General features: G+C 41.2%; 4 protein-coding genes across 5 annotated transcripts; 2 read left to right on the plus strand and 2 right to left on the minus strand.

The window, feature by feature from the left end:
- Positions 1-1,542: 1,542 nt before the first annotated feature.
- LOC108042214 (pupal cuticle protein Edg-78E) lies at positions 1,543-3,144 on the minus strand. Of its 2 annotated transcripts, XR_001769195.2 has the most exons (3): positions 2,960-3,144; positions 2,372-2,874; positions 1,543-2,040 (listed from the first exon to the last, which is right to left on the minus strand). XR_001769195.2 is itself a non-coding variant. In XM_017120395.2 (2 exons), exons 1-2 carry the CDS (start codon positions 2,969-2,971, stop codon positions 2,464-2,466), a joined length of 423 nt encoding a protein of 140 aa, XP_016975884.1. In that variant the 5' UTR covers positions 2,972-3,144; the 3' UTR covers positions 1,543-2,463. The 2 variants fall into 2 exon arrangements, 1 of the variants encoding a protein (XP_016975884.1); XM_017120395.2 differs by having other exon boundaries at positions 1,543-2,874.
- Positions 3,145-5,870: 2,726 nt separating this feature from the next.
- LOC108042217 (pupal cuticle protein Edg-78E) lies at positions 5,871-6,321 on the plus strand. Its single transcript, XM_017120397.1, has 2 exons — positions 5,871-5,888; positions 5,962-6,321. Exons 1-2 carry the CDS (start codon positions 5,871-5,873, stop codon positions 6,319-6,321), a joined length of 378 nt encoding a protein of 125 aa, XP_016975886.1.
- A 2,075-nt stretch (positions 6,322-8,396) lies between these two features.
- LOC108042221 lies at positions 8,397-12,406 on the minus strand. Its single transcript, XM_017120401.2, has 3 exons — positions 11,427-12,406; positions 8,947-11,365; positions 8,397-8,887 (listed from the first exon to the last, which is right to left on the minus strand). Exons 1-2 carry the CDS (start codon positions 12,067-12,069, stop codon positions 9,006-9,008), a joined length of 3,003 nt encoding a protein of 1,000 aa, XP_016975890.1. The 5' UTR covers positions 12,070-12,406; the 3' UTR covers positions 8,397-8,887; positions 8,947-9,005.
- Positions 12,407-13,090: 684 nt separating this feature from the next.
- LOC108042223 lies at positions 13,091-17,524 on the plus strand. Its single transcript, XM_017120402.2, has 5 exons — positions 13,091-13,480; positions 14,433-14,721; positions 15,815-16,146; positions 16,863-16,942; positions 17,002-17,524. Exons 1-5 carry the CDS (start codon positions 13,400-13,402, stop codon positions 17,318-17,320), a joined length of 1,101 nt encoding a protein of 366 aa, XP_016975891.1. The 5' UTR covers positions 13,091-13,399; the 3' UTR covers positions 17,321-17,524.
- Positions 17,525-17,962: the final 438 nt, after the last annotated feature.

The following is a 17,962-nucleotide window of genomic DNA, read 5'->3' on the forward strand; positions in this document are numbered from 1 at the left end:
GCAATCCACAACAAAGGCACTCGCGTTTTAGGATATGGCTTATCGATAAACATATCTAAAAAAAAGATAATTTTAAAATACTTGAGTGTCATATATATACAAGGCATCAAATTCAAGCATAAGAGATTCATACAGATGAATTAAGAGTAAACAAAGTGGTAAAGTGCTGACTCAAGACATTGAAACTAAGAAAGTTTTCGCTGATCAATCTTTTCATCCTCATCGGACTTATACATAAACATCGACCACTTTAAAGTTATAAACATTTTAACTTACATGTCTGATCCCATTTAGTAACTGCACCCTTGAAAATAGAATTAATGTTAATGAGTTCCTGATTTATTTTCTCTGATATTTCAGCTGCATCCTGCATATATGTTTGCTGTTCCGGTTTGGTAGTTTTTGATAGGTTTTCTACCAGCATTTCAATTGCCTCGTTGAACTTTAACGACATTTTCAGCTTTAGCTCCTCTTTTGTACTTTCTTCTGGGAATGCCAAAATTAAATAAAACTTTTGTAAGGCGATAGCCTACAAGTTAGGGATGGAGCTTTTAATATTTTTTGATAGACAAGCGCATTTGAAATCGCTATCACCTAACGCGATATCGATATCCAAATCACACGAGACACATCCCAGTGGAACGGTTGGGATGTTTGACAATCAATTTTTTGAAAAATAGATGGTTTCATTTCATTAAATGCCATAGGATAATGGTTAAAAACTTATCTGAGCCTTTAAATAATAGCTTAGCACTATATTGTTTCAAATGAATGCCTGTGGTAGCTATAAACTCCCGAGCCCTTAATCTAATTCATAAAAAATTAAAATGTCACAGTTGCAACTAAAAACCATTGGCTTATTTTTTTGTACTTATTGATCGGTTAAACTATTAGGCTTCAAGCACCAAAATTGTTATCCTACTTTTTAATAAAAAAGCGGATTTTATTCATAAAAAATACAAATGGACTTTTAAATGGATGTCGATGGTTAAGAAACTTTTAAATATTTAACAAAAGCGAATAGTTATCAATAAATAAATATTTTCCTTTGTAGAAAATCCAATGTACAACTTCTTATTATATTTGGGAAAGTAAACTCAATTAATTCGAAATAAAAAAATTAATTAAAAAAAAAGAATGTAATTTGACTTTGCAATTCTACTTATTTATTTTTTCATCTCTCCTCCCGTTTTAATTTATTTAATCATTATTAAGGTTACTCCCGCACTCTTAATTGACTTGATTAACAGCTGTTATTTATTAATTAGAGATTTAAAATCAGGAAATATATTAAAACTTATTCATACAAATAAATGTTCATTTAAAGTCTATCCTAATTTTATGCATAATTAACTTTTAAAAATGAAATTTTGTTGTTATATTAATAATCTTTTATGTTTTAGGTCCAACCATTCTAAAAATACACTAGAAAAAAACCTTGTTATTTTTATTTATATATTTTTAATCAAATTAAAAATCTCTATCTATATATTTAAGAATATTCTTAATTTCCATTCTGTACATATATGTACACATTGAATGACCATTCCAATTTTTACACTTTTTAAATCTTATTATCTCAATTTACTTTTCACATTTATATTATATCTCTGGGACATAAAAAGAAGGTAAATACTGATAAATTATTATTTAATCAGATCTATCTCCTGCAAATGATTTAGTTATTTAAAACGTATCCAATGGTGAAGTTTAATTTATAAACATATACATTCGTATTTATTAACAGCCTGAAAATTAGCATGTTTAACAAACTATACTTTTGGGCTAACAGCTGAAAAAAAACACAAAGGCTTAACAAATGTTTTCGCAATTCGCATTGTTTAATTCGCTTTAAAAATATGTTAGCTTGTATTTAAATTCGAGCCAGCCGAACTTGTTTCGAAACTTTGCAAATGCTCCCCGGCGCTCTTTTGGAGATGGGCTGTTACCCGGAAAGAAATTACCGCTTATTATTAAGTCATCGAAAGGTCGCCAAACAGAACCGCGACTCATTTCCATCCAGTTATCAAATTTCCATATCTGAGAATAGACGTAAATTTTAATCAGACACGCTGACAAATAAAGCTGTTAGCAGTTAATGGGATAACAAACTAGAATTCGTTGGGGTCACCAGCGATATTGAGATTTTCTGTTTGGGCGTGCCTTTGTTTGCTCTTTATGGGCAGAAAGACCATAAATTAACGCCGCTAAAGAATCAATGGATGGATTGATTTATAACCCAAGCAGAACATCCCCAAGGTTTTGGCGCGGTCGAAAAACATTTGCTCATTTCGGAGAGCTTACAACATCTAGCAACAACTTAGTCTAGGTCTTGAGTCTTAAGATGCTATAGTTAGTTGGTGATTAGTACATGCTATGGTATGTTCAGCCTTCTTCTTGGACACTTGCATCCAAATCGATGTGTATGTTGGACATGATGGTGGACAGGCTCCTTCAGGAACTTCAGAAGAGTTGGGGCTTCTTCAGCTTGCCGTCCTCAGTGTGGGTGCGTATATATTCCAAGGATCGCAGGATATAGTCCGGCGTGGGCGGTGGCTGAGGCAGATGTCGGCCCACCACATGGAAGCCCAGCTCGTCGGCTATATAGCGTGTCTCGATGGCAACGCCCTCGGGCGAGGTGTAGCTATAGATGCCAATGGTTTCCAGGGGAGATCCCGCCGCCTGGACATCGATGCCGTTGCTGGTCTTGAAGGCGTACTTGAACACACCCTCGTCATCCGATGGCGAGACCCGGAAGTCCGTTATCTGGGCATCCCGCTCATCGCCGCCCACCAATCTCCGGATCCGGCGGACCCTCACCAGTCGCGCATCCACTTCCACCCAAATGAGGGCCAGAAACACCAAGCCAATGAGCTGAAACCAAAAGAGGTCTTATCAGCCACAAAGATCACAAATCAGATAGGGAACACATGTATGGGATCAGGGTCAAAATGCTTACAAAATATCGCATATTTCTCGGTTATCTGTTTTATCTTTTCGCACAGGCACTAAAACACAACAGGCACGCGGCGATTTATGACTGATTTTGTAATAATTCCCGATCAGATATTAAAGGTTCGATGCGCTGCGGAGGTTCGACGTCTGCGAGGTTCAAAGTTAGCCACCGTACTGCCAGTCGGGCCAGCTGGCCTTTTCCAATTTATATGTGGTAAACAACGGGCCAAAACGTAAGCCACGAAAATCTAATAAGCATAACCAAATGCCAATAATCGTTGGCTCTGTCTTTTGTAGCGTATCTGAAATAAATGCTGCTGTGTGTGGCTACCCTGCCCACTAATTCTAGCTCTCGATAGCGGGTCATATCGAATCGACTATATTATTCATTTCCGTTTATCATGTTTGCTTATTCACATTTTTTATGATTTCATACGTCAAATGCAAATAAAAATGATAATAAAAAGTGCTAAGTAGCTCGAGTTCTTGAAGATCTGGCGCCAATAACGTTGGAAATTTACGATCGCAGAGGTTCCGATTTTGGTTTTATTATTATTAAATTATTATAATAAACTCAATCGAATTAATAATACCATATGGGTATATTGCACCTTTCTAACTGTTATAGTAAAATGTCTTGTTTGGCTGGAAATTAATCACATAGAGAAAACAACTGCACACAGATTAAAGATTAGTATGTAACCGATTAGCAAAAGTTTATGCTTTTTACACTTGTCCAATTTACCACCCGTGGTTCCAAACACGGAAGCATTTGGGTGCCCAGCATGTTTTGAAATATTCCCATAAAAAATATTAATATAATTTTTAAAGCCTTTTCTTGTTTTGAAGCGAATGCAAATGTTGATCATAAAAATCACAGCAAATGCGATAAAATCGTAGAAAATAGGCCGTCAAATTATAACAGCGGTATGGAATTTGGATTAACAGAAGTCTATTTAACGATTTTTGATTTGTTAATCGGGCTGAAGAAACATAATTAGCGAACAGTTCCGTGTAGAGAATAATAGAGACTGAAGCTCTATAGCTTTACAGGTTCAAAAGCAGACTGATTCTTGATTTCGATACAGTCGCAGCAAGTTCGTTGCCTGAGTCTTTTGTTTTTTGCTCCGTATACGAGAGATTATGCTATAGCATAAATTATGATAATTTTCGAAGAACATTCGACATAAAAAGCCGTTGTTTACATGCGTCTAAATTTATGTTCTCAAATGTGTCAGATGCCCCAAGGGGTCACCCGCAGAGTCATCGCCATCAACTGTCTAATAGTTCACACACGATGAGATGATGATTTCTGGCAGAAGGAGAACTGGATAAGGCAGTTCATTTGTAGTTTTCGATTTGGATTTCAGTTTTCTAGTTTTTCGTGTTTGCGTTTCGCAACCGATTCTAAGGCTAAACTATTTGGCGTCGATTTGTGTTACTTAATTAATGTTGTCCGCAAAAAAAGATTTCAACTCGTTTGACTTGGAGATTTATGTCTGAAAATTAGCCGAAGATTATTTTCGCTTCATGCTTTCCTCTTCGTCGAGTGCCCCTTTTGCTATGTAAATCCTCGAAAACACAGGCGTTGTTTCTTAATTAGCAAACAGTGTTTAGGACAAACAAACATAATGCAAATCTCATTAGGCAAAAACACACATGAATTCTGATTGATGGGCTGATTGATTCTTCGTACCGACACCTTGACGAGCTTGACGAGCGGCAAGTTGTAAAGTCGGGCTATGCAAATCAACGGGGTGCGGGGTTAAATCATATAAGTTGTGCAAGGTCTATGTCTGCTTAGCTCCATATTCCACACAGTGGGACGAAATAATGACTAAAACGTTCCTATTTTCTGTGATGAATTGGTTGTGACCATAAAACGAAATATCTAATGGAAAATGTTCATTATTGAGTAATGCATTCACAAAAGTCGCAACTAAATGAGAAAACAATATAAATACTTATTTAGAAGTTTTTTTTTAACATATTTATAAATCATTATTTAAAGTTTGTTTGATTTCAGAATTTACTATTCAGGGATTTCATTTGAAAGAAGTCTAAACAACCAGCTTGAAGCCCCTGACAAACAGAAGTTATTTGCTTGGGTAAATAACTCATCAAACCGAAAAAAACCCGAATTATTCATGATAAATGCAGTAAACCTTTAGCATTTCCAGTTTCCCGTTAAATCGCAAACAGTTAATCGAATAATCAAAGTTGACGTATTATATGCATATTTAGCACGCCTCATTAAATCAAATTAATATATTTGGTATTGGCTTTTTAGTTAAGGCTTAATTTCAACCATGACCTTTTACAGCCGAAAATAGAATTTAATTATAATAAATTAATAACTAAATGACTAAATGGCACAATTTGTCAGAGGCGGGATGTCCGCAAGTTAGACATGTGAATCACAGTGAAACCACTGTGCATAGCTTTCGATTTCAGTTCGGTTTGCTATGCAGGCACACCTACAAATGGACCCCGAAAAATCCAAAACAACTTCATTGTCAGGCTATAATAGCCGGTATTAGCACAAAATCAATATAAATCAATTCCCGGGCTTAAAACTTGTATTTTTTTGGTGACAATGCGGCTGCTTTTTGGTTGCACTGATTCCTGGGTTATGCTTCCTCATTTGATATTCTGAGAACAGTTCCAAGAGAGCTCAAAGATTAGCTGAAGCTTCCTCTAACCACAATCAAAAGCTTCCTTTTCGGCCTGGTCAAATGAGTTTTTGGCCAGTTTCAATTTAACTTTCGAGCGCAGCAGATCGCGTCGCATTAGCTGCTTGCTTTATAACGGTTTAAACTGGGATACTGACTTTGATTCAGGTTCAGTATAAGTTATTCAGGTTCAAGATCCGCACCGTAAAAACAAAGATCTGGAATAATATTAATTAGGCAATGATGATGTCGTTCGGCAAGGTTTGTGCTCTGTTATGTGATTTGTATTTGTTCCAATAAACCATAAAATAAACCAATAAACATACTCGACCAGCTTGTGGTGTTCCTGGCCCTCATCCACGTGCATCACAGTACCGGAGCCATTGCCGCATCTTCGGCCAGGACCATCTACTACCGGAATACCCCACCAGATCCGTTTGGTCGCTACAACTTCGAGTTCCAGACCACCAATGGCATTACCACCAAGGGGGCTGGAAATGAAAACGGAGCCGTCGGAGTGGTCCAGTTCGTATCCCTCGAAGGTATTCCCGTAACCTTCTCTTACGTCGCCGATGCGAATGGCTATCAGCCCACGGGCGATCAGATTCCGGCCATTCCGCTCCACGTTATCCGCCAGTTGGAGTACATCCGCACACATCCGCCGGTGGACGAGCTTCGTTCGAGGCGTTGGTAAAACTCTCGGATATAAAAACAATTATATATCGACGCTTCAATAGCTGTCGAACGGCTGGCCGAGCATCGTTACAGTTGGGTAATATTTTTGATTCGTATTTATGTTTATTGTTTCTCCATGCAAATGGAACATACGAAAGAACAACTGCGCCAGCAAGAAAATCATGCCAAAATATATAGCAAGCCAATAAATTTTCTAGAAATATAAATAAAGTACTAGACTTAATTGATTTGAGTTCTGGAAATCCGGAAAGTTTATCTATAGGAAGGAAGTATATTCAATAAATAACAATTAAAATTCGAACAACATTTTGCAACTGGGAAACTGAAAAAATTTAATAAACATTTATATGAAATTTTTAGCGATTGCACTTGTGGTAATATGAGGTTACGTGTGCTGTGAAAACTCGGTGAACTATTTTAAAAAATACTAATATTATTAAAAGTTAAAAAAATGAAAAATATTGAAAACTTTTAATTTTAAGATCAAAAGTAAAGTAAGCATTCAAAACATGAAAGTGACTATATAAAATATTGGCCTTTCCATTTTAGCGGAAAAAAAACACGTGATATAAACAATTAAATTTCTTCCAGTGTAGAAACTGGCAACTATGCTTATGAATTATGTTTAGAATATTCTTTTAAAATTCTTGGATTTATGGCTGCATAACTTGTTAAAATCATGTTTTCTATGCTAATGACTCAGAAATTAACCGCACTAAAATGTCAGCTTTTATCAGTTCACTTTTGGCCCGGCTTCTTTGTTATAAAAATGTCATAGTATACCGATCCGATCTGCGGCCTTGTCTTTAAGAACGCCTTTCGCTTTTGAGGCAATCAACAAGAAGATTGCACCTGTTACCACTCATTTGCATGTGGGAGCTTAATTAAGGCCGTTGCATAATATTGACCGACTCTTCAAGACCAACTTTGTGTAACCAGACTAATAAACCAAATTAAGTTGACACCGTTTAATGTCACCGAAACAAGTTGCTGATTGATGCACGCCTCAAATTAATCCCCAATTTTGTTCCGGCCTTGGGACACACAAATATCGCTAAGAGATTACCGCGGGCATCTCCAAAAGTTCATCATGTAAATGAATGAATGTTGCCGCTGCACTCAACTCTCCAGTCAGTTGGTAGAATATCACCCATATTCGAATATGAATTATTCATAGCTGGTTCGCTTATCTGATCTTCCTCTCAACAGATCCATTAAGCGCTAAATATGCATTAGATACCCGCAGGCGAAGACGGCCAATTTGTGTACGTCCTATTTTTAGATCCCAAACTATCAAACAAACATTAGTTCGATCTATCTGAACATGTTCGCCGACCAATTTAGCTGAAACCTTATCCACGTGCCAATCCGGTTGCAGTTTTTCGGTTGCTACTTTAATAGCCTCAACAGTCGCTGATTTATGGATCGGAACGGGGCATTCATAAAGCTTTAATGACAGTCTATACTGCTTTTATGCCACCGCTGGGGGTTTAGAATCCAACTTAGTATTAAATCTGATTAATCAACTACCTGAAAATTTAAATATACATCAATAGCCAACAGGTGTCGAGCAATTAAGAGCGAGTCGAAAGTTTCGCTATTAAATATGAATTTTTCAAATTTTTTTTTCTTTTCATAACTGACTAAGCTATTTTTAAAGGTCAATGGCCCACCAGAACTGAAATATGAATGTTTTCATCGATGTTGACAATATCTAAACGTTGGGGTTGCCGCCTGACTTATGAGCCATCTATATTCATCGGAACAAAGTTTGTTAATTATCTTATCTGAATTGATTTACATGCATACCAAATTCCAAAGATCGCTCACAAAGTAAACAGAAACATGGAATCGATGTTCGTTTCTTTTTTTACAATAATATATTTCAAGTTGCTTGACATATATATTTTCTGGGTGTGTTTGTGGCGTGTATCTGTTTGTGTCGGGTCTGGAACTGGGGTTTATTCAAAGTGGGTTACGGGTAACATTCACCTAACAGTACAATTTTATGGGAATCACGAGTTTTTAAGAAGCAGCAACGTCGGTGTGGGGCCAATTTCAAATCCTATCCAATTTTGTTTAAATCAATTTTATTTAGTGTAATTGTTTTTGTGTGTTGTGTTGGCGTGTAATTACATATTTTAAACATATCCAAAGTATTTCACATAAACTCTATGCTTATACAATTTTTGTTGTCGCTTTTATCTTGCAGTTTTGCCTATACTATTACTAACCCTAGACACGATTTTTTAGAGGCAGCCAGAGCGATCTGGATTGAGATCCCTGGCAGCCGAGAGCGAAACGGACCGAATGAACAATTTGATTGATTGAATTACTTTTATCTTCTGGTTCGTGAATAATAAATCGTTTGTTTAGTTTACTGGAGTGTTTAATACATATGCTAAATGTAAATATATATTGAATAGGTTCATGCGTATCTCTGTCTCGTGTTCAGTTGTCTGTAAAGTTGGGTTCCGGTTTTTTATGTGTGTGTCCGAGTGTTTGATGTAATTCGGGGTGTGCAAAAGTCCTCCATAGACCAAATGCGCGCCCACAACTAAAACCTGCAAGAGATGAAGGAGTTGTAATTTGGTTTCTTAGCTCAGTGTTTGTTCGAACTTACCATTCCTCTTCGCATGCCAGTATGGTGTAGTGGTCGTGGCCCCGCTCCTAGGGCCAATCCTAGTCGGCCTTCGCGTCCGTAAACTCCTCCAGGGCAAAGAAACTGCCGCCGGAGGCACCGCCACTGTTGCTGGCCGTACTGGTGGCTACCACGGTGGTGGATGCCGTAGCGCTGGATGCCTCCGATACCTGCACTTCCTCGCCGGCGGAGGCGGCAGCCCCCTCCTTATCATCAGCACTGCTGGCAGCGCTGGCTGCCGCCTGTTGAGCGGCCTCTAAGACCTGCTGTTGAACTTGCACGATGGGTTGGCCATCTTCCGTGTACGATACGGACACTGGGATGCGGGTTCCATCCTCGCTGATGACATGCGCGCCCTCCTCGCCATCCTGGCCCTGCTGAATGATCAACTGACCCTCGGAATTCAGCAGGGAGGCATCGATCAGCTGCTGCTCATTGTTGTCGCCATGGACAAGTACCATCTGGCCACTGCCATCGGTCATCATCTGAATGGTTTCGCCCTCGAGTCCTTCGCCGGACTGTAGGACACCCACGCTCTGCAGTAGCTGCTGAATCTGCTCGGGATCTTGCACAATTATCTGGTTACCTTCGGCGTCGGTCAGGATGTGGTTGTCCAGCTGTAGGAGATGGCCGTTCTCGTTGACGATGAACTTTATTTGGCCGCCATCAACCTGCGCCTGCATTGCCTCATCCAGTTCCATGGCCACATGCTCGCCGCCGGCAGCTTCCCCAGCCTCGCCCTCGGCTCCGGTCCCGGCGGTCACTTCGCCTTCCCCAGACTCAGCTCCTTCTGCGGCCGCAGCAGCAGCCTCCGATTCGGCTGTGGGCGTGTCCGTGGCCTCACGCTTCTCCCCTTCGTCAGAGGGTTGTGGTTCCTCTGCAGAGGCCTCCTTGGACTTGGTGCTCTCCCCGGCCTTGGCCTTGGATTTCTCCTGACCGGCTTTGCTGGTCGACTTGGTTTCCTCTGCGGCTTCAGCCTCGGCAGCTGCAGCCTCATTGTCATCATCTAAACTGGGCATGGAGACGGGAGCGGCATTGGACTTGCTGTCGGCGGAGGAGGCCTCGCCACTTTCGCCCTTGGCGTCAATGCTGCCCTGCGACTGGGATTCATCTTCGGCTTGATCCAGATTTGGCATGTCAATGCTAACTGAGACAGGAGCTGAGGCATTAGGTGAATCCTTTTGGGACTGGTCACCGTCTGGTTGTGGAATCGTTATATTAAACGTGATTCCTCCACTGCCCTCCTGCGAAGTGATGACCATTTCGCCGCCTTTGCTGCCCGGCTTTGGCGCCTCGCCGCTCTCGTTCTTATCGGAGTGAAGCTTCTCGAATAGGCTCTCAATGTCGGCCTCGGCGTTCTGCTCGCCGCCCTCGTCTCCTTTACCGGATGCTTCACCGGGCTCGTCGCTGAGCAAGGCAGTGGCTGCCGAATTAAGGGCAGTGGCGCCAGCCGAAGCTCCCTTCTTGTCACGTCTATGGGTCTCCATATGATGGGTGTAGTACTGTTCCTGAATGAAGGTCAGGGAGCAAATGCTACACGAGAAGAAGCGGATGTTGTTTTCCGCCTCGCTGGTAGCCACCACAGCAGCTGCAGAAGCCGAAGCAGGCACAGAATCGCTTAGTGCCTCATCAATGGTCTCCTGGAGCAGCTTTTGGGTATTCAAGTTCTGGCTGACCGGCTGCTTGGGCGAGACCGCAGCTGCCGTCGGATTCTGATGCACCTCGAAGTGCTTGACGAGCAGCTCCCGCTTGGGGAAGGTCATCGAGCAAGTACCGCACTTGAAAAAGTTGGTCTGATGCTGCTTGGCGTGCACGGTGGCCGCTTCGCGCGTCTCGAAGCGCTGCGAGCACAATCGGCACTTAAAAGGCTTGGGTTTGCCGGCGGAGTGCTTGCGCATATGCTCATCAAAGACGCCCTTGTCCGTGGACTTGAACTGGCAATGGTTGCATGTATACAGCGAAGCTCCGACGACGTTCAGATTCTCAGAGGCGGCTGCAGCAGCAGCGGCCGCAGCGGCAGCCACCGGGGCAGCAGCAGCCGGTATGGTAGTTGTGCTGGTCACCAGCACATTGGTGGCGTGGTTGGTCTCCATGTGCTTGCGCAGGCTGGTCTCGTTCACAAAGTTGATGTGGCACATGGCACAAGTGTTGTCCATAGCAGTGTTGTGGTCGCGCACCATGTGCTGCTTCATGGCCCCGAAATGCGGGAAGATCTTGCGGCAGGTCTTGCACTGGAAGGTTTGCTGTTTGCAGGTCTCATAATGCGTATTGAACAGCCGCATGTCAGAGGTCTTGTAGTCGCAAGAGGTGCACTTGTAGATCTTGGTGGCCTTGCGTTGGACCGTCTGTGTGCCCTGGACGCTGCTCTGGGGGGTTCCTGGAGCGATCTTGGTCTGACCCACTACAAAATACAAGATAGACCTTTAAAGTATGCTTGGAAATAGTTTAAACTAAGTGCTTACCTGGATTTCCCTGTAAAACCTTGCGAGGACGCAGTAAATCCCCACCAGAACTCTCCTCCAGCGAGCGATTGGCGGCTCCCGCGACCATTTTCTGCATCTTGAGCGGTGGACTGCCCTCCAGGCCCACCTCCTCGTTAATGGCATACTTCTTGTTGAGCAGACTAATCAAGTTCGTCTTCACGCGCTCCACGTCGTTCTCCAGGCGGTCATAGTAGTTCACCAGGTTGGTGCAGCGCGAGCACACGTAATCCTCGCCGCATACAATGACGAGGAAACCCTCGCCCACGAGCTGAGCCAATTTGTTGGGGAACTTGGTGGCCGTATGAGTGGTGCACATCTCGGTGAGCGAAGTCTGCGGCTCGCAGCGGTCGTCGCAGATGTAGCATCGCGTGGCCAGGCCGCCGACGCCCAGGCCTCCCGTATCCGCATCGCTGACCGCCTGCTGTTGCCCGATTCCGCCGGCCGATGAGCCACCTCCACTGGCCACTCCGACGGCACCACCTCCACCGCCGCCGCCACCGGGAACCACTAAACGCGTCGTCTTGAGGATTCGCGGCTGGCTGGGACCGGTCACAGTGACCGCTCCGCTACTGAGCAGATTGTTGAACTTGCGGTAGGTGGCCGGGTTTAGTTGGTTGTTCATCGTGTGGCGTTTCGAGTCCGGATGAGCACGCCGTAGTGATTGTGTTCTTCGGTTTTAGCGGGCGCAACACGCGCAACTGCAAGCCGCTTCTTTTCAATTAATCGGCGATTACGACAAGCTGCACTTTTGCACTGGGCACTGCAAATTGCTTATTTAATCGGGGGGGCAGCCACACACAGCACAACTCGCTCTTCGTTTTTTTGGACACCAGGAACAACAATCTCCTCCGGTTTCTAATTTTCGATTTTGTTCTGGGTTGTCGCGGCGTCACTTTGACTGTACTAAAGCCTCGGTGCTGTATTTTTTAGGGTTAAAAATGCGTATGTTGCTGCAGCGGTCTTCTCGGCAAACGCTGGTCGTCTCGCTCGCTAGCACGCTCGCTGCCCTGGCATGGCGGGAATTTACACGCTAGTCGTCTCGCTCGCACGCCACGGAAATGGCGGCTGCCTGGGCGGTCTACCACGATTAGACGGCGAAAAAATATGACGGCATTGCAATCTGCATGATGGCAAAAAATAATATTACAGAAAATAAAATGTTTAATAGGTCTCTTGACTGAAATGAGGGATTTAATAAATATAAATTTTTTTGGCAAATATTTGGCTAAGAGTAACTTTGATATTTGCTTGTCTAACCTCTTTTAGCGATGACGTGTCTTGTGTGTCATGCACCGTCAATCAGATTCGGTTCATCTACCAACCACCAGAGTGCGCCCTTGCCCGCGCAGTTTGAATATTTGAAAATTCACCAAACAAATAATTGAAATACTTTACCAATGAGGTAATCATTTAAGTACTGGCATTTACGCAATGATAACGACAGACATCACTAATGTGCTAATACAGTTGGCCGATAAGATTCCAGCGCTCCAATTATAGCCTTTCGATTTAGTTCTCTCTGGGCCACAATTTAACCGAAGCAAAATTCTTATCAGCAGCGATAATGCAATATTTACCATTCGAACACAGAACAAAAGTTAAGGCCCGATAAATGCTTTGGCCGAAAAGCGAACGTTCAGTTAACGAACGAAACGAAAAGCGAGCGGATATCGACTCGAAATCGCAGTAAAATATAGAAATATAAAATAATAATAAAAGTCCCTGGTCAATTGGCTTTTTAGGCATTATCGCTTGGCTATCGGAAAATAAACGAGTTGCAAAACGCGTCGCGAAATAAATTGTCCGGTGCGATCGTTCAGTTGGCCAACGGACGTCGCGTATTGCAAAAGCGCACTCAACCCGAACTTTTCAGATCGATTAAGTCCCGCATCCGGGGGCGTGAGAATCTAGCAAACCAAACCAACCCCTGTAGATCCAACAGTCACTGCAATATGTACCCACCACCGGCGCCCAGCATCAAGCACTTTGGCTCCCTCAAAACGGCCGTACTCTGGGCCGGAATTCTCGGAGTGGTAAGTAAACATTCGTAAGTCACTGTCACAGTCACTACCAAGCAACCGCGACCCCATTCCATGCCCATTGATAAGAGATATGGACAGATATTGAAGCTGACATTGAAGCCACTTACTCAAATTGAATGCCCTCTCGCTATCGCAGAGACTATTTCCATCTGATCGTCAGCCAATTGTTATACAATCTGCATTGACTCATTTGGGACGATTCCCCCGGCTTAAGAAATAGATAACCAATCCGATTGACGTGTGTAAACAACACGAGGAACACAACATCTAGATAGTTGTATACATATTGGCAATAAATAATGTCCAGCTTAATATAGTGATAAGTTTTTCTTAGTTAAGCCTTTACATCCTTACATTTTTCGGAGGTTTGAGTTTAGCAGAAATGCAAACGACCTTTTATAATTTTTTACTTTTGGGGACTTCGAATTAATAAGTCTATTTTTATATATCGGACATATTTATTTTTATTGGGAAATTTCTTTTTACAAAAATGATGAATTGCAAATTTAAATAATGATTAAAATATTTGTACGAAAGCAAAGAAATTCAAACAAGTTCATACCCGTGTTTCAGTGGACCCTCTGCTCCTAAAAATAAAAAAAAATTGTTTTTTAATAGATGGTATACAAAAAAAATGCTTTAAAATTTTTTCCTAACTATTAAAAAAAAGCAAGAACAATTTAAGGTTATCGCTAAAAGATAATGAAAAAGCGACCCAAATTTTAGAAATGATTTAAAACCTAAAAATAGTTTGTCCCTGTTTTTAGGGGAATTCCCCTTACGAATCAGAAGATCGCCCTAAATTTAAGAACAATTTAACCCGAAATGTTATTTCTCTTTTTTTTTTTGCCAATTTTAGAGTACAATAGTAGTTTAATCTCAATAAGTTTTCTCCCACTCTTCTTAATTAACTTCCCTGTTAATGTTAATTCTCTCCCCAAAGGCTCAGTCAATCATCTGGATAGGTCTTACGATTACAGCGATATGCGCCTTTAACTGTGTGCTCTACATCACGAATGACCTCAGCTATGGAACTTTGGTCAAGACAGTCTTCTTCGACCTGTACTTTAAGGGCGGTTGCAGGATGAACCCCGCCGATTACCAGAACTACGACCAAACTATTCTGAATACAGTGTCGACCGTTTTTGATCCCAGCCAGATATTGATTTGGGATTCCGTATACCTTGGAGTTTCGGTCTGCTGGCTCATCGTTTCGATTGTGCTGCTACTGTGTGAGTATCTGGAAACCGGAAATGAACTGCATATATGGTTAAGATATCGAAAACTTTATGATTCACTAGGAGAAATCTAGGAATTTATTTTATCAGGCAGGCAAACCTGACGATAAAATCAGAAGACTCACGCATGCCACAAAAGTCCACCATAAAGCTAAATAAACAAAAACTAATGATAAGTAGGCTTGAAACTTATATGGTGGGTTGTATAACAATTTCATTGATGGTTATTCCCCACAATATCAGAGTCTTTACTTTTGCATTGAGAATTGTTATTGGTGTTATTTGGTATTAATGAAAATGCAAGACTTTGTGTAAGTTAGATCAATAAGATTTTTTTGATAATGTTATAGGGTGTTTTAGCAATAGATTTATGTGTTTAAGAAAATATTCTTAGTAATAAATAGTAATTTATCAAGTAGGTACATGACTCAATTGGGACACAATTCTTTACTTAGTTGGAATACAAATATACATACCAAATACATGCCTTATCTAATGTTTGATAATTAAAAACAAATACGTTAACAATGAATAAGTTCTATCATTATCTTATTACAATTTTGTGTCAACATATTTTTTTCGACTTCTCTTAAAATTAAGAAACCCGATATTCAACCAGATCCCACTTATACAATTGTAAAATATTTAACTATATTCTTTATCAAACAAGAAACGATTGGGGAGAGCACTTTAATTTCGTTTTTAAATTTACAAAAATCCGATCCTTTTCATGAAAGCTATAAGATATAGTCGTTCCGCGTATCTGACAAGGCCGCAAGAATTTTGAATAAAGTTCCATCCAGATAGTTTTAAAACTGAGATATTTGTTCGCATAGATCAATGTTCGGAAATGTCTATTTCTCCGCGTGGCAAACTTTAGAGGGAAATTAAAATATAGGATACAAAAATATATATATTAATTACTTAATTATAAGTTTGATTGATGTATCACCAATAGGTAAACCCATTTAAGTATCACATGTTTAAGTGAAGGGTGATATTATTTAGGGGACTTTCCGATTTCATTAAACCCACCTGTGATGTATTACACCTTAATTAATACTATGATATCTTGTATCCTTTACAGGGGTGCGCAAGGATAACCCAAAGCAGACCCTGATAGCCATATACTCCTGGGCCTTCTTCGTGGCCGCCATCTGCTGCATGGACGTGGCCTCCGGAGTGATCTTTGGAGTCGACTACGGCCGCTTCAATGATGCGGCTCTGAAGTACAATGCCAATAGCATCAATGCTGGTCCCGTAGATCCCATGGCTGCCACTCTAATTGCCGGTGGAGTAGCCGCCATTGCGATGATGATCATCTCCTTCAAGGGATTCGTTCTGTGGTTCATCAACTTTGGACTGCTCATTTACCTGCTGATGCGAGCCACTCGCATTGCCACCGATAAGGATGGTGTGGTAAGTGGTGGTCGGGGTCAGTCAGGTGAGCTCATCGCCCACTTATGCTCGCTGGCTTTGTCTTCTCCCACTCCATAAATTTCCATTGTCTGTGAAAACATTCGAACAACGCAGAAAGTGAATTTCAGAACCTCGGGCAGCGACTACGACATGGCTAAACTTAGCACTTTGTCGCCAATAATTCAGAATGGTGGTGGTAACGGCTGATAAGTAATTGGCCCCACATTGGCCTGATAGCGTGTTCGCCGGTTTTCGGCTTCGTTTTACCTCGGAAAATGATTACTAACTGGGTATTCGGAGGGGGGTTCTGCCTGGGCAGAGCTCGCTTGAACTGCGTTGTGCCAGGAGAAAAGTGAAACTGCTTTAAAGATTAAACATTTAAAAGAAAGTGATATTTTGTATTATATGATATGTTTATAATTTCAATCGCAAACCATTATGAATATCAATTTAATTAGTGAACTCTAGCCACCAAGTAATATATGAAGTCTTATAAAATTTGTATTAAAAAAAAGTTTTTTTTTTAAAAGTTTTAAAAACTTCTTTAAGCTTGAGGGGTGAAAAAAGTACAATAATAGCCCAAAAAAATATTTTTTTAATAATTGAAAATTGCCGACAAATGTATTTTAATAAAATAATATATAAAATTGGTTCCCAAATTTAACTTAAAATAATATACATATTATAAAATTTAATTTTTTTCATTCTTCCTACAGGATACTTTGTTTAATCCTCGCAAGAATTCCAATGATATTCTCACCACCAGGCCGCCAATTCGCGCTTATGAAGAGGAGAAGTGAGTAAAAATGATTAGTATATAGCCCCACTGAACTTATTTCCTATCTTTTTTGACAGGGTGGAGATCCAGGCGTATAACAACGCCGCCTACATTCCGGAAACCCGCTCCATGGCGGAGACGATCGAGGTGAACGAGGACGCCATTGTCCGCGCGGCGCACATGTCGATGGATTCCAATCTGATGGACCGCCGCTTCCGGGACATCAACGCCTTCCAGCAGTACCCGGCTCCCAATCCGCAGAACAGTCGTCCGTTGCGCCAATCCTCGCAGGTTCCGGTGCAGGAGACCATTGTGGTGGCCACCGCGGGATTCCCCCAGCCCGATTACTCACCGCAGCTCAGTCCCAATGGCGTTCTGCGTCCCCGCCAGTACTAAGCCTTTTGGCGCCCTCCGAAAAGCCCTCTTCCATAGTATAATTCTCAAATAATCCCCCAAGTGACAGCTAAGATTTAGTTCAATTTTGATCAGTATGAACTATTGTTGTGCATGGTATTCTTATTTATTTGCATGTTAATAACAAAATAAGTGTGCAGTTGTAAATATATAAAGTCGTTGTAGTTGTTTGCACCACCACTGGAACGGTATTTGTTTATATGGTTATTATTATTAGTTGAAAGAGCTAATAAGAGGCGGGTCGCCGATTAAGATGGAAAACGGCCCCCAGCTACGATTTAATTGGGAAGAGATTATAAATACCGGAGGAACATCGAGACGCAATTCAAATTTGAGCTGCGTTCTCTATATTTCAGGGGTATTTTAAATTTACCAAGAGAGAAAAGTTCAGCAAAAACAATTTAATGAATTCTGTATTTAAGTTGTTTTATCGAAAATTACCAACGCGTTGCTTGATTATAACCTCGCTACTTTATTTTATAAATAAAAAGTATAACACGTTACATTTCAACTGGCAATTAAACATGAACATTAATTTCAAGTAGAAATTGGTCAACATAATTAAATTAAACCCTGATCATGGAAACACAAAAAGTATTTAGTCCTTTTTTTTTGTTTTTAAAA

The sequence above is a fragment of the Drosophila rhopaloa genome, unplaced genomic scaffold, assembly GCF_018152115.1.
Source record: "Drosophila rhopaloa isolate 14029-0021.01 unplaced genomic scaffold, ASM1815211v1 contig_150, whole genome shotgun sequence".
NCBI lineage: Eukaryota > Metazoa > Arthropoda > Insecta > Diptera > Drosophilidae > Drosophila > Drosophila rhopaloa.

Bases quoted from the DNA above. Each gene is read 5' to 3' on its own strand.
- LOC108042223 (XM_017120402.2), top strand. From the start codon at position 13,400: ATGTACCCACCACCGGCGCCCAGCATCAAGCACTTTGGCTCCCTCAAA. The intron at 14,722-15,814 runs GTGAGTATCTGG...TATCCTTTACAG, and splicing joins TTCGATTGTGCTGCTACTGT to GGGTGCGCAAGGATAACCCA. The intron at 16,943-17,001 runs GTGAGTAAAAAT...CTTTTTTGACAG, and splicing joins CGCGCTTATGAAGAGGAGAA to GGTGGAGATCCAGGCGTATA.
- LOC108042221 (XM_017120401.2), bottom strand. From the start codon at position 12,069: ATGAACAACCAACTAAACCCGGCCACCTACCGCAAGTTCAACAATCTG. The intron at 11,366-11,426 runs GTAAGCACTTAG...TGTATTTTGTAG, and splicing joins GGTTTTACAGGGAAATCCAG to TGGGTCAGACCAAGATCGCT.